This window comes from Scheffersomyces coipomensis (genome assembly GCF_036884675.1).
Source record: "Scheffersomyces coipomensis strain NRRL Y-17651 chromosome Unknown DFJ63scaffold_3, whole genome shotgun sequence".
Taxonomy (NCBI): Eukaryota; Fungi; Ascomycota; class Pichiomycetes; order Serinales; family Debaryomycetaceae; genus Scheffersomyces; species Scheffersomyces coipomensis.
The window spans coordinates 821632-837231 of NW_027042894.1; the positions used below are offsets into that span (position 1 = coordinate 821632).

Here is a 15600-nt window from a genome sequence, read left to right on the forward strand (position 1 = left end):
CCCATTCAGGGTCAACGGGCAACTACACTTTTTTATCTAGATATGATCTATGTATTTTCATCTATCTATCCATCTATCTATATATGTAGTATAATAACTCAATAATCAAAATCAAAGAGTTAACACTAAATTTGTAAATGAATTTATCAGAAGCAAAAAATCAGAGCATAATTGAAAGAAAATTACTGATAATATCATTTGATGATTCATGAATCATAAACGTATCATATGAAAAAGAAATATAAAATATTATGAACACAATGTTACTAATCAAAAATGATTATCCTGATTCGGATCCGATTTTCGAAATTTACTACGAATTATGGGCATACGGTCTAAAATGGTTATAGCTTAAATGATTTTATAGTGTGAAATTTGCCGAGGAGTCCTCACTATGGGGAGAACTCCGAGGCTACTTAACGGAGAATGCATGTGCAGGATTTTGGGCCTATCTGGCCTGCCATTTTATATAGGGTGTTTAACAACTTATGGAGTTTGGTGATCTAAATAGTTGTGAGTCAACTGATGTTCGGAGTATAACTTCCATTTATTTTTAATAGCATACGTAAAGTTTATGTTTTGGGTTTGGTTGTTACTTAATTTCCATTAACCTAAATAATTGAACTCCGATTCCGAAATTATAGCCCCTAATTGCTTGGCCTTAGTTATTTTTTAATTGAATTTGGTGTAGTTTTATAGGACCATTTGGTTTTGGCTGGTTCCCCGGAGTATCAATGATGATTCAATCTTAGATATTAAGTTTCGACGAACGTCAAACATATACGGCACCGTTTCGTTATCTTAATTGATAGATATAAAGGCAAGACATAATCCAATCTAATCCAACCAAAGCAAACCCAACAAATCGATATGGGTAATGCTACCAAGCACTTCTACAATTAAGCAAGCAATCCAATTTTTAATTTATATTCTGTGTAATAAAACTACATAGATTTACTCTTCCTTTGTTTTCTTTTCGATACCGGAGTTTTTATCAGTTGCTTTTCTCTTTTTAGTAATAGAAGTTAAATCATTAACTGCTGGTGATGCTACTTTCTTTTTAACACTTAATGTGTTAACTACCAGACTTGCAACATTTCCACTATTACCACCATTTCCATCACTAGTGGCTTCACCTAAAATACCTTTGATTATATTGACTTGTTCTTCCTTAAATGCATCAGTTTCATCCCTTTGTAACTCTTGATATCTCAATTTTAAATCACCTAAAAGCTCCTCATTATCTTTCTTTTTTAATTCATCAGTTTCATTTTCGTTTCTTAATTTAACTGATTCAATAGCTAATTTCATTTGTTCAATTGATTTAGATTTCAGTTTTGGATCTTCCACACAGAATTCTAAAGCTAATGATAATTTATAATGTGATTCGGAAATTAATGATGAATACTTTGGATTATAAAGTTTCAATCTAAGATTTAAACAATTTTCTAAATCAGTGGCTGATTGGGGGAAATTTTCTGATTCTAATGATACTTCACCTAATAAATCATATGTTTCTGATAACTTCTTAGTAAGGATTATGAATGGATTATCAGTTTCTTCATTATCTGAATTAAGATATGGCGGTTTTAATTTCTTTTCACTTTGTTCTTCTAATTGTGATTCAAATAATGAACGTGCAAGATCTAATATTTCCCAAGCAACTTCAAAGTCACTTTGATCTTCTTCTTCCTCTTGTACTTCGCCAGTTTTGTTATCCTCTATTTCAGCTGCATCTTCTTGTTCAGGTTCTTCTTCTTCTGCAGCAACTTCTTCAGCTACATCTTCTTCAGCTAATGGTGCTGCATCATAAAATTGAAACTTATCACCATCTTCTTCGCCTTCTTCTTCCTCCTCTTCCTCTTCCTTATTTTTACGCGTTTCATCATTACCTTCATCTTTAGAACCATTACCAGCAGTACCCCCAAAGACTTCAGATCTAGAAACAGCACTTTGAAATAATGCTTTACCATATGTCAATAATAGATCAGCATCTTCTTGACCATTGTCTTCACTATATTTCTCACAAGCTTCACCATATTTTTCACTGGCTAAGTCATAATTCTTCGACGAATATGCTCTTGATCCTTCAGCAAGGAGCTTAGTAATGGCTTCGTCGTACGACATTTCGAATGTATACTTCTATTGCTATTCAGTATTGTTTATGTCAAATAACTGAAAAAATCCATAAATAAAAAATATTTTGACCTCGCGTTTAAAACATCAACGCCGCAGATCGTGTCATAAGTTTATTATAAACAAGAATTATAGTGTGGATATCATATCATTACAGTCTTGGTATATAGATGGTCAATTGACTAAAGATGACCGAACCAAACAGTCAAGCAACGACTCCCTCACGGCCACGGAGGCGGCCTCCACCAATTACTGCGGTGTCTGCTCCAGTGATTTTAAGTCCTTCAAACCCTACCAATAATTATTCAAATGAAGATCAAATCATCATCACTCCCTATACTACTCCATCAAGGATTCCTCCTGACAATGAAAGTTCATATTTCGAGACGTCCACGTATAATGAAAGTCCAAGACTTAGTGGACCACGAGAGTTGTCAGATTATGATTTGAATAGTACCTTAACTCGTGCGGAAAGTACTCCCACCACTTATACCAAGGATTACTTTTTAAATAGACGACGACTGTATCAACAAATGTCAAGATCTCCTACACTCCCAGCCACGTTGAATACCAGTCCAAATAGATCTCCTACACAAGAACCATCGTCAACTACCCCCGTACTTCATATAGATACGAATTCTAATATGTACCTTCTGGGAGTATCACCAAGTCCTAATCGTGAATATTCATTACGTAGTAGATCCATAAGTCCTACTAAATCATCTTCTCCTGTACATTCGTATCCACCAGAACATGATTCATTCATGAGAGATGGTCATTCACCCACCTTTAATTATGATGATGACGATGTTGAATTGGAAATTGAATATGTAAATAAACAGATTGAAGCATTGCACAATTATACTCAATATATTTCAGGTAAAGATGTGCTACCAACACTACCTCCTTTCGAATATGGGAAAAGTGATTCAATGTATCCTGTAATCCAAGCTCAAACACCGCCCGAAGATGTGTTAGATCAGAAACTAAAGAGTGGTAAACTACCACCAGTACCGAAACAATTCGATCACAGGTCAGATTATCAAGCCAAGTCATGGAACGAGAGTCATTTTAAACAATGTGAGAATATTGAATCGTTAACGTCGATATATAATTGGTGTTTGAAACTAAGAGAGTGGCTGTCCGGATCAGATATGTCACTGTTTTCATTTAAAATGTCTATTTTCAAACTATTGGCTTTCAATTATAACTTTGAATTTTATTACAATTTGAAATGTACGGATGATATAACTGAAGCTTTATGTACATATAAATGCATTCAATATGTTTCCTATGAAACTCCAAATCTGCATATTCGGATTTTGGATGGGGGTGTTATTCCTAGTAGAAATGATACTTTTTATTATAGAGAAGAAGGGATAAAAACGGTCTTTGACAAAGAATACACAGACAAACTTGACGAAAATTTAGATATTGACAAGTTTGTTAAAACCAAATGGAATGCAAAGTTGCCAAATCCAGTTAAGGAAGTTAATGTGATAGCAGAGATTATTGCTCTGGAAATATCATTTAGATCTAATGCGAATCTTTATGTGAAAGTATTAGCTCCAGAGCTTGCATCTTTAGTTGTCAAGGAATGTCAAGACTTCAATTTTGAAACGAATGTATCGAGATGGGCTGAACAAATTATTCAAGTTCATGAGAGATTCTTATTAAGACCTTTATTGGATATCAAATTATCAGAAGACGAACCAGAGACCATAGTAGCTGCCATTAAGCAGATGCTAGATATATACTTTGATTGGTCAGAACATGTGAAGAAACCACTTAAGGAGCATTTCTCTCATTTAATTGGTAGAGCATATTACGTACTGAAATTTAAGGATCAATTAGACAATATTCCAAAGATTAGAGAACTGTCACAAAATTCTGAAATGTTAGCTAATTCGGTATTTTCAAGGTTTTCAAAGATTAACTTACAATTAGAAAAATTGAATATGGAAGGTATAGATCTAGAAAGTCTTAAAGTTGCTATGCGTTGGATAGATGATTTAGGTTATGAAGTAAATCTGAAAATTGAAAGAGGAGGTAATCGATTCCAACTTGCAAGAGTTCACAAATTTTTAAGTTGGGGATCTCTCAAAAAGATTGATCTTGATTGGAACAGTCCAACACGAAGATTTATCTCAGAAGGGTTTGCCGAACTTAAATGGAACTTTGTTATGAGAAAGGTCACTATCATTGTACTTGATAATTTTGTATTTGTTTTGGAAAAATCTGATAAGAAGAATGAAGGTCTAGTTTTATTTTATATTCCTACCAAGTTTTTATTAATAGAGAAGAAAGTTAATACTGATCCTATTCAATTCAAGTTAAATTATTCTGGTATCAAGAGTTATACTTTCATGGCCGGTGAAAACTTCCCATTTCAAAGTCTTGCTATTCCTAAACTTTTATTGTTTGAACGAACAAATAATACTTTACCATATAAGTTGAACCTTATATCAAATTCATATTTTGCTTATGATCTAAATGCTGATTTGGAATATACTCAGCTATACTCGGAGATAGATCCAATTTACGAATGCTCTATTCGTGACATTCCTCCAGCTAGTTTGGGAAAGTACAAAGAGGGTATAGTTCTTGGCAATTTGACTACATCTCAAATCAGATGTCTGAGCTCGTTTGAGTATAACCATGAGAAATATATTATGATTGGACTGGATTTGGGATTATATTGCTGCAAATTAGGTACAACTAAATGGAAGTTAGTTATGGATGGTGAAAGCATAACTAAAATAAGAACACTTGAACAGAAGAGTCTTGTGTTTTTCTTGTCTAAGAAAAGATTGAGATATTTCACCTTAGAAAAGTTAATAGAGATGTATGATAGAAATATGAGAATGAGTAGTGGTAATTTACTTTCAAGTGGAGAAGTCGACTTTTTTGAACTTGGACAATATGAGAAGGAGCAGATAGTTATCTATGGGAAGAGAGAAGGGACCAAAACATTCTTGAGAACTAAGGTTCCAGTAACCGAACATGGTGGTATTTTCAATGGATTTAGTTCAAAGGATCCATTTTACGATCCAGGTGAATGTAATGGAGTAGCAATATTCAGGGAATTTATTGCAATTTATTCAAATAAGAATTTCACTATCATGAACTTGAATCAATTGGAAGCTAAATCAGTAAGTGAAAGAATTAAAAGATATATCGACGGTACCAATATTACTGATGCTAAAACTAGAATTGGACTTGATTCTATTTATAACGCATTATCATCTTCTGATGCCAGACCGATGGGAATGTTTAGATTAAAGAGTCTGCAAAAGAATGAATTTATACTTGCATACCGGAAATTTGCCGTTTTTGTTAACAAGGATTTGAATTTAACTAGAAGTTCCAAGTTGGGGTTTGCATTTGTGGCTGATTCAGTTGCGTTTAAGAATGATCATTTAATATTAGTTTGTAAAGACGTTATTGAAATATGGGCAATTCGTAATAATGGCCGTCCAATAACCAAGCTTGTTCAAGTTCTTGCCGGCAAGGATATTAAGATGTTAAATAGTAGCCTGCTTGTGTTTTCAATGATAAATCCTGTATTACCAAAATTCAGATTGATATTCCAATTGACACTTGCAACCAAATAGACGTTTATATAGAGTGATAGCATAACAATGTAACGATATCTAATTATGTTTAATTGTAAATAAGCGAAGTGTAAGCCAATTTGCAACTTTTTTGCGGATTTATCAAACTTGCCCGAGGAAAAATTGCGGGGATCAACCGCTGCTTAAATTTCCCCAGTCAAAAAAATAAGAGATGTTTCTCCATGCAAGATTCACATAAATAATTGCTATTTTCTAACTTATTCTTTTCTTTTGATTTGAGTTGATATATATTGATTATAATTAAAAATGGTTGACTTAAACGTAAATGGAAAAGTTGCAGTTGTTACTGGTGGTACCCGTGGGTTAGGGTTGAATTGTGCTGAAGTTTTGGCTTTAAATGGTGCTTCTACTGTCGTTATCACCTCCAGAAAAGCTAAAGCTTGTGAAGAAGCTAAGCAATATTTAGAGAAAGTTACTAGAGAAGCTGGTAAGAAAGTGAGAATTATAAGTATTCCAGCTGATATAGCTGTTGAAGAAGATGCAGTCAGATTTTTCAATGAAGTTTCCAAACAAGTTGATAAAGTTGATATTTTAATTGCTAATGCTGGTGCATCTTGGGGAGCTCCATTAGATGAACATCCAGTATCTGCTGTCAAGAAAATCTTAAACTTGAACGTTGTTGCTGTCTTCCATACCATTCAATTGTTTGCTCCATTATTAGAAAAGGCAGGTTCCAAAGAAGATCCTTCAAGAATTCTTATTATGTCTTCAATTGCTTCTATTATCACCAATGAACCAGTTGGTACTTATGGTTACTTAGCTTCTAAGGCTGGTGTTTCTCATTTAGGTAAGAATTTAGCCATTCAATTAGGTCCAAGAAACATTACTGTCAATTCTTTAGCACCAGGATTCTTCCCAACCAAAATGTCCAACGGTTTATTAGAAGTCGCTGGTGAAGCTATGGTTGAAGCTAATCCAAGAGGTAGATTAGGATTAAAGGAAGATATTGAAGCTGTTACTTTATTCTTATGTTCCAAACTTTCTGCTTATATTAATGGTGTAGTTCTTCCAATTGATGGAGGTGCTCACTTGAATCCAGTCAGTTCCAAATTATAGTGTATTTACCTTATATTTATTTTAAACAATTTAATCAAAAATTAAGCTTATATTGAAACATTCTTACCTTGTAGTATGTAATAGGAACTCTGTATGATTTAGAATTATCTTTGCTTCTTCATTCACCGAAGTAATTGGAGTCCGTACCGATTTTCGCACGCACGACTTGATTATAACCCTTCTGAAAATATGTCAAACTTCTGGTTAATCTTTCATATTTGAAGAGCCCAAGTAACAAAGATGTCTCACGTAACCATATTAACAGGTGCTTCTAGAGGTATGTAAAGTCAGAGTTAAAACGAAACAAGTACTCATACTAACATATTATTAGGAATTGGTAAGGCAATTGCTGAAATCCTTTTATCAACCAATGATAACACAAAATTAATTGCTGTTGCAAGATCTGGTGATAATTTAAAAGATATTGAACAAAAGTTTGGTAGTGATAGAGTTGGTATCGTTGTTGGTGATGTTACTGACCCTGAAACTACTAAGGCTGCTGTAAAGCTTGCAATTAGCAAATTTGGTCAAATCAATTCAGTCATAGCCAATGCTGGTGTTCTTGATCCAGTTGGTCCAATTGAAAAAACCGACTTATCCAAGTGGAAGACATTATATGATGTGAATTTCTTTGCCGTTGTTGATATCATTCAACAATCATTGGCTGAATTGAAGAAAACTAACGGTAATATCATTGCTGTTTCATCTGGAGCAGCATTAAAGCCTTATAATGCCTGGTATGCTTATGGTTCTTCCAAAGCAGCTTTGAATCATTTGATTGCATCAGTGGCTGAAGAAGAAACTGAAGTTAAAGCTCTTTCAATTGCTCCAGGTGTAGTCGATACAGCCATGCAACAGGATATTAGAGAAAAGTTTGGTAAAGATATGGAAGAAAAAGCATTATCAAGATTCACAGATTTACATAAAAATAATGAATTACTTAAACCAGAAACTCCAGCCACAGTATACGTGAATTTAGCATTAAGAGGATGGTCTGATGAAGTTAATGGTAAGTACTTAAGATTTGACGATAAGAGCTTAATCTCCTACACTAAGTAAAATTATATAGAGAATAAATTTATAGTATCGCGAAATATTCATTGTCAACCTTTTTTTCTAAAATTTTGGAAAATTTTAAATCATTTATTGTAAACATTAAACTATTTAGAAAACACCAATCATGTTTGTTAGATCAACTAGATTAGCATCTGCAAGATCGATTAGATTCGGTTTATTGCAAACTTCGAGGAGATTGAACTCCACCAAATCTACTCCTCCACCACGTAAGGGATTCCAAACTCAATTCTTAATCGGTTTAGGAGTTTTAGCTATAGGTACCACCTTAGCTTCATCATTATATAGCAAAGGCGCACCAAAGTCAGCCATTGAACCTGTTGAGAAAAAGAGTGGAGCTACTTTCAAGGATGGGGAAGTCAATGTTATATTTGTATTGGGTGGACCTGGATCAGGAAAAGGTACTCAAAGTGCATTATTGGTTAAAGATCATGGATTTGTCCATTTATCAGCTGGTGACTTATTACGTGCAGAACAAAAGAGAGAAGGTTCAAAGTATGGTGAATTGATTGCTCAATATATCAGAGATGGTTTAATTGTTCCTCAAGAAGTTACAGTTGCTTTATTAGAACAAGCCATTAAGGAAGAACATGCTAAAGGGGCTAAGAATTTCTTAATTGATGGATTCCCAAGAAAGATGGATCAAGCCCTTACTTTTGAAGATACTATTTCAAAGTCTAAATTCACTTTATTCTTTGAATGTCCTGAAAAAGTTATGTTAGAAAGATTATTAGAAAGAGGTAAAACTAGTGGTAGAACTGATGATAATGTTGAAAGTATCACCAAGAGATTTAGAACATTTGTTGAAACTTCAATGCCAGTAGTTGATTATTTTGAAAAGCAAGATAAAGTAGTCAAAGTCAATTGTAACCAACCAGTTAATGAAGTTTATGAAAAGGTTAAACAAGCTTTAAAGCTGAAAGGTATATAATTTAATTTAATATATATATATAGAATTTCGCTAGTTTCGTTTGGCCTCTAGTTTTTCTTTTTTTGGGTTTAAAAAATAAAAATGATCCGCACATACCCGTGCATATTTTGGTTGCACAAAACTGCACCACACTTGCCTTTTTGGGAAGATTATAAACATTGAAATCCAAAACTTTTTCAACTCTTCCCAATGTTTTGAACATATATATAACCAAAACAAATCGTCCACTTTTTTTATAATACAGACCACTTTCTTTTATTCAAAAGGTATAGAAACATCTACAATTAATGTCCAAACAACTCTTTGTTTCCATTAAATAGTTATTAAAGATTGAAACAAAAGTAAGTATAATTATTCATTAAGAATTCAGAACTTCATTACTAACTTTTGAAATATTTACAGGTATGGTTTAAATTGTTTAGGTTTTGGTTGGCTAGAACTGAGTTTCATCCATGTTGGTACAGTAAATTGTGTGCTGGGGTTTGCACAATACCACAGATAACAATTGAAGAGTGCTGCTTCTAAATTACTTCTCATTTACTAAATGTCGACAGCTATACTCAATGACTTACAAAAACGGATTGGTGGTATCTGCTATGGCGACAACTTCCTGAGCAAATTCACTTTATGTTATTTAAAAGTTCAAGAATATAAGCTTGATAGGAGTACAGGTTGTTAAACCTGTTTCAATTGAAAAAGTAATATGATTCTTTGAATGGTACTTTTTTATGCTGAAGGTAAATGAAATGTTGAAGTTCTCCAATTATTAAACATGATGATCGTTATTAATGAGCAAGTTAAAAACTTACAGAAATTTGAATTAATAATCATCGTAAGAGTCTAAACTTATTTGAATTGACAACTATGTTAGAATATGTTAGAGTTTTACATTTATTTAATTTATTAATCAACTTAATGTCATGAGTTAATAAAGAAGACAAATATATATATGTATAACTAGTCTAGATAAGTAAACTATATAAGTAGACTTTCATTAATACATACACATAAACTTCTTTTACATCTTATTTTCGTTTCTTTTTGGAACTTAAAAATGGTCGAAAAAAACACTTATACAAAAAAAACATTGCAAAATTTTCGCATCAACAATTTTGAGCTTATACTAGTTTATAAACTTATAGTATAATAGTTATAATATCATATATTTGTATCTAACTTCTGACAAAATGACTACAAACTTTCTTCCAAAGACTACTCTCCAAAGTGATTTCAAGAGAGATTTATCTGCTATCCTCCCAAAGGAAAATGAACCAATCCTTATCTTTAAGATTAATAAATCTGAATGGTATGCATAGTTAACTCACCAATTAACTCTTATTAATTGGATCCGGGAAAAGCATGGTACCAAGGATCCTGAAAAAACAACTAAGTTTCTGTTTGGAGCCGACGTTTACTTAAATCAGTTGAAGCTATATCAAAACGAACAAGTTATTATGCTACTCAACCTAAGTATTAGACTTTTAAATCAATTCTATAGATATTTTGATTTTTTTTCCTATTTATTATAGTTTTTTTAGAAACAATAAATATTAGAATGATTATATAACACTGCATGATTCATGCATGAAATTGTGCATATTTTTTGTTTTTGTATCCTAAATTTCCCATTACACAAAGGCAAAAACTAGAGGTGATTTCAATTCATTGATAGAATTTTAAATTCACGTGATAATAAACGTGATCAATTTTTATGCTCAATTCTCGTCAAATCAAAAATATTTGTCATCGAAAACGTAAATTAAACATTATAAATTCAAATATTACACTTTCTACTTGAGTTATTAGCAAACAATAGATCGTAGTAGTAAATTGATATGTCTACAAATACTGGATTACCCCCTGGATGGACTATTAGAGTCTCGCGCACCCATAATAAAGAATATTTCTTGAATCAACTGACAAAGGAAGCATCATGGGAACCCCCCTTTGGAACTGATAATGAAAAGTTAAACGATTATTTAAAAACCTATAAGAACAATGGTAATAAGGCTGTAGTTGGTGAAGATTCAAAGATTCGTGCTTCTCATATTCTTATTAAAAATGAAACATCACGTAAACCTAGATCATGGAAATCAGATGAAATTACCAGATCCAGAGATGAAGCTATTCAACTTGCTAAAAAACATCAAGCTAGAATATTGAATGGTGAAGCTACATTCACTGAGATTGCTGAAACTGAAAGTGATTGTAGTAGTCATGTTAGAGGAGGAGATTTAGGCTTTTTCACTAAAGAAAGTATGCAACCAAGTTTTGCTAATGTTGCCTTTGGTTTACATGTAGGTGAATTAAGTGATGTAGTTGAAAGTGATAGTGGAATCCATCTTATTCAAAGAACTGGTTAGTTTCTCCACTTACACCACAAATAAATAAATAAGTTAAATAGTCAAAGTTAATAAAAAATACTTCATTAATACATTTGGAATAACATGTAGAGAACTATGTCTATAGAATGTATAATTATAATTACTCTTAACCATCTATGGTTACGTATAGTATTGTGATTGAGCGGCGTATGAAGATCAAATTCCGTACCATGCTGCGGCTTCTTCTATACGCTCCCCTAGCTGGCACCATTTTGCTAGGGGAAAAATAGTGAAAAAACTGTCGCTAATAAGTCTTAATTCGATCAATTTTAGGTAACTCTTACTCAAAACAATTCCATTGAATTCCAATGAGCCTCTTAGTTCCAAGTGGCAATTGGTATAGCACAAAGCTTAATAAGTCTGCATCTTCATTACTATTATTAGGTCGTACTTATATTCGTTGGTATTCTTTCAGCTCGGTAACTGTCAATAACTATCATAGCCGAAATTTCTCAGTGAGCCGTCCCACACAAAAATTGAAATACCACCAGCAACATTGGAGGAACTCCCTAAATCAAGTATATAATCAACAATTATTGCCACCCCCATTTTTTTTCAATCAAATCCAACTCAATTGACTTCCAACGATCGTATTGTTCTAAAATGTGTCGTCATACTAACAACTCCACCGATGGTGCTAGTCTTGTCCCTCTGGATAGGGAAGTTTTACCAAATAACGTTAAACCCCTTCATTATGATTTAACCATTGAACCAATCTTTGAAAATTTCACTTTCACTGGGGAAGAAACTGTTGATTTCCATGTCATTGAAAGAACTGACTATATCACTTTGAATTCTCTTGAAATTGAAATCCAAGAAGCTAAATTAAACGACGTTACAGTTCCTTATGAATTTGATGTTGCCAAACAAACTGTTACTTTCAAGTTTGATGATCACTTAGTTGAAGGTGCTGATGCTAAGTTATACCTTAAATTCACTGGTACCTTGAATGAAAATATGTGTGGTTTCTATAGATCTTCTTATAAAGATAATGGTGTCACCAAATATTTAGCTACCACCCAAATGGAAGCTACTGATTGTCGTAAAGCTTTCCCATGTTATGATCAACCTGCTGCCAAAGCTAAATTCACCATTAATATTGTCACTCAAAAGGAATTGACTGCCTTATCTAATATGGATGTAAGGGAAACCACTTTATTAGGTGATGATAAAAAGGTTGTTTCCTTCAATACTACTCCAATTATGTCTACTTATTTAGTCGCATTTGTGGTTGGTGAATTGAAATATGTTGAAAACAACGATTATAGAGTCCCAATTAAAGTGTATGCTACTGCTGATACTGAAAACTTAGGTGTCTATGCTGGTGAAATTGCCGCAAAGACTTTGAAATTCTTTGACAAGAAATTCGATATTGAATATCCTTTGCCAAAATTAGATATGGTTGCCATTCCAGATTTTGCTGCTGGTGCTATGGAAAACTATGGTTTAGTGACTTATAGAACCGTTGATCTTTTAATTGATACCGCTAATACCAATGCTGCTACTCAACAAAGAGTCACTGAAGTTGTTATGCACGAATTAGCCCATCAATGGTTTGGTAATTTAGTTACCATGGAATTCTGGGATGGTTTATGGTTAAATGAAGGTTTCGCAACTTGGATGTCTTGGTATGCTGCCGATGCTTTATTCCCAGATTGGAAAGTTTGGGAATCATATGTTTCCGATAATCTTCAACAAGCTTTAAGTTTAGATTCTTTAAGAGCTTCTCACCCAATTGAAGTTCCAGTTAAAAGAGTTGACCAAATCAGTCAAATTTTCGATGCTATCTCATATTCTAAGGGTTGTGCTTTATTAAAGATGGTTTCAAAATGGTTAGGTGAAGAAGTTTTCGTTTCAGGTGTTTCTCTTTACTTAAAGAGATTTAAATGGGGTAACACTTACACTTCCGATTTATGGGATGCTTTAAGTGAAGTCAGTGGTAAAGACGTTAATACTGTCATGAACATTTGGACTAAAAACGTTGGTCATCCATTAGTTAAAGTTGAAGAAGTTGATGATAAACTTGTCTTTACTCAAAACCGTTTCTTAACTACCGGTGATGTCAAACCAGAAGAAGATCAAATTTTATACCCTGTCTTCTTAGGTATTAGAACTTCCGAAGGTATTGATGAAACTGTTGTCTTACTGGAAAGATCTATTACCATCCCTAAACCAGCCAATTTCGTTAAGATCAACGCTGATCATTCCGGTGTTTACAGAACTGCTTATGAACCAGCCCGTTGGACTCAATTAGGTGAAGCTGGTGCTGAAGGTAAGCTTACTGTTGAAGATCGTGTTGGTTTAGTTTCTGATGCTAGTGCTTTGGTCTCATCTGGTTTAATTGAAGCTACAGCTTTATTCAATTTAGTTAGAACCTGGACCGAAGAAAGCAATTACGTCGTTTGGGAATCTATCTTAGCCAAGATTGCATCTGTTAAACTGATCTTTATCTTTGATGATGAATCAATTAAAGAAGGTATTGACGCTTTCGTTCTTGATTTGATCGCTCCAAAGTTGAAAGAAGTCGGTTGGGAATTCTCTGATAAGGATAGTTTTTCATCTCAAAAATTAAAGAGTGTTTTCTTTGCTTCTGCTGTTAGTTCTGGTCATAAAGAAGCTGTAGAATTTGCTGCCAATGCTTTCGAAGCTTACATTAAGGGTGATAAAAAGGCCATTAATCCAAATTTGAGAGCTTCTATTTTCAATTATGCTGCTAAAGTTGGTGATGAAAACACTTTTGAACAATTGTTGGATATTTACAAGACTTCAGAATCCGTTGAAGTGAGAATCTCAGCTTTAAGAGCATTAGGTAGATTCAATAAACCAGAAATCTTAGATAAAGTTGTTGCTTTATTATTACAAACTGATGTCATCAAACAACAAGATATTTACATTCCAATGCAAGGTTTAAGAGCTCACAAGGAAGGTATTAATAAATTATGGTCTTGGTTAACTGAAAACTGGGATCCTATCTATGAATTAATTCCTCCAAGTAACTCTATGTTAGGTTCAATTGTTATTATTGCCACCTCATCTTATACCAAACAAGAGCAAAAAGAAGCTGTTGAAAAATTCTTTGCTGAAAAGGATACTAAGGGTTATGATCAAGGTTTAGCTAAGGCTCTTGATAGTGTTAGTGCTAAGATCAAATCAGCCAAACGTGATATTGCTCCAATTTCAAACTGGTTATCAGTTAATGGATATTCTAAATGACTGTTCGTTAGTAAGCTTTGAAAGTTTGCAAACTAGTTCGAATTAAATGTATATAACAATCTAAAAAATAAAAATATAAACTTTTTCTATATATTGTCTATTTAAGTAAAATTTCTCTATATATGAAGGAGATAGTAAAACTACGAGTTGCAAGTATACCTTCCTCGAGAGTTCCTTCTGATTTAACCTTTTTATCCTCAGAAACTTCATAAAAGATATCTTTTTTATCTGCTTGTTGGAATGTACAATTGTTCACGTAATATTGTACTAATCCATGTTCCTTTATGACATCGGCATGAATAATGATTTTGTTATATTGCTCAAGAGGACCTAATGTAGGATACAATTTGGAAAGAAGCTTTTCATTAAGCAAACATTTATCAATAATAAGGTTTAATATTTTTGGACCAAGTTTTCTCATATATGATGTGAAAGCAGTTAATTCAAGATCTAAGATTGAATCATCTTTGTTTCCATGAGCATAAATTCTGAATCCGGCAGATCCCAACACTCTGTTTGTTGTTTTATCATCCAATTCGAAATCATTATCAACTATGGTTATTTTAACGTCATTCAAATTATTCAAATCAAATGAAGATAAGTACTGTTCTGGAATATCACAATTGAAACTTTGCTCTAAATTCAGTGAAACTGTGGAAAAATCTCGAGTATAGTTATGTTTCTCTTTTAATTCTTGGAATGCTTTCTCAGGACCCAATAAGATAAATAAAGCAAAACCATCAACTGTGCTCAATTGAAGATCAGCTGGAATTGCATTAGGATATTTGATTCTTGTAGTCTCAATTATACCGTATTTGAATCTGGCTTTGTCATACGCTTTGTTAATGATCTTCATTAAACCAGCAAAACGTAACTCTTGTTCCTCATGGTGATAGAACCAATCTTTTCTTAATGCCAATAACTCGAATGTCATATTTCTCCCTAGCCTTCTAGCTTATACACCTTCCCGTGGTTTCCAATGAAATCAGATTTTGTAAAGAAATACATCAAGATCTGCTGAAAAAAATTATGAATTCTGTGCGCTTTGCTTAATCGGTAAGAAGTACTGCAAAAATGCGATAACGAAATAAAGTTTGAATTACATGACTCATTGAAAGGGGATGTATACCACACTTTCGTGGATAATTGGTATGATCACGTTACTACTACA

At 33.2% G+C, this 15600-nt stretch overlaps 8 protein-coding genes across 8 annotated transcripts; 6 read left to right on the forward strand and 2 right to left on the reverse strand. All coding sequences in view use genetic code 12, as the record gives it.

Annotated features, from left to right (window-relative positions):
* Positions 1-954: 954 nt before the first annotated feature.
* DFJ63DRAFT_312566 (uncharacterized protein) lies at positions 955-2127 on the reverse strand (the record flags this gene model as incomplete). Its single annotated transcript, XM_064905995.1, has 1 exon — positions 955-2127. The coding sequence occupies one exon, from the start codon at positions 2125-2127 to the stop codon at positions 955-957; it is 1173 nt and encodes a 390-aa protein (XP_064762571.1).
* A 98-nt stretch (positions 2128-2225) lies between these two features.
* Positions 2226-5800, forward strand: TUS1 (Rho family guanine nucleotide exchange factor). Its single transcript, XM_064903224.1, has one exon. It carries the CDS (start codon positions 2325-2327, stop codon positions 5748-5750), a length of 3426 nt encoding a protein of 1141 aa, XP_064762572.1. The 5' UTR covers positions 2226-2324; the 3' UTR covers positions 5751-5800.
* A 217-nt stretch (positions 5801-6017) lies between these two features.
* On the forward strand, positions 6018-6827 carry DFJ63DRAFT_334793 (uncharacterized protein; the record flags this gene model as incomplete). Its single annotated transcript, XM_064908099.1, has 1 exon — positions 6018-6827. The coding sequence occupies one exon, from the start codon at positions 6018-6020 to the stop codon at positions 6825-6827; it is 810 nt and encodes a 269-aa protein (XP_064762573.1).
* A 240-nt stretch (positions 6828-7067) lies between these two features.
* On the forward strand, positions 7068-7886 carry DFJ63DRAFT_312569 (SDR family oxidoreductase; the record flags this gene model as incomplete). Its single annotated transcript, XM_064905996.1, has 2 exons — positions 7068-7104; positions 7159-7886. 2 exons carry the CDS (start codon positions 7068-7070, stop codon positions 7884-7886), a joined length of 765 nt encoding a protein of 254 aa, XP_064762574.1.
* A 121-nt stretch (positions 7887-8007) lies between these two features.
* Positions 8008-8832, forward strand: URA6 (bifunctional uridylate/adenylate kinase; the record flags this gene model as incomplete). The annotated part of the gene is made up of 1 exon (XM_064904920.1): positions 8008-8832. The coding sequence occupies one exon, from the start codon at positions 8008-8010 to the stop codon at positions 8830-8832; it is 825 nt and encodes a 274-aa protein (XP_064762575.1).
* Positions 8833-10667: 1835 nt separating this feature from the next.
* On the forward strand, positions 10668-11195 carry ESS1 (peptidylprolyl isomerase; the record flags this gene model as incomplete). Its single annotated transcript, XM_064905006.1, has 1 exon — positions 10668-11195. The coding sequence occupies one exon, from the start codon at positions 10668-10670 to the stop codon at positions 11193-11195; it is 528 nt and encodes a 175-aa protein (XP_064762576.1).
* Positions 11196-11819: 624 nt separating this feature from the next.
* Positions 11820-14429, forward strand: APE2 (metallo-aminopeptidase; the record flags this gene model as incomplete). The annotated part of the gene is made up of 1 exon (XM_064907440.1): positions 11820-14429. The coding sequence occupies one exon, from the start codon at positions 11820-11822 to the stop codon at positions 14427-14429; it is 2610 nt and encodes an 869-aa protein (XP_064762577.1).
* On the reverse strand, positions 14265-15512 carry DFJ63DRAFT_111424 (uncharacterized protein). Its single transcript, XM_064903227.1, has one exon. The coding sequence runs from the start codon at positions 15361-15363 to the stop codon at positions 14527-14529; it is 837 nt and encodes a 278-aa protein (XP_064762578.1). The 5' UTR covers positions 15364-15512; the 3' UTR covers positions 14265-14526.
* Between the last annotated feature and the right edge of the window lie 88 nt (positions 15513-15600).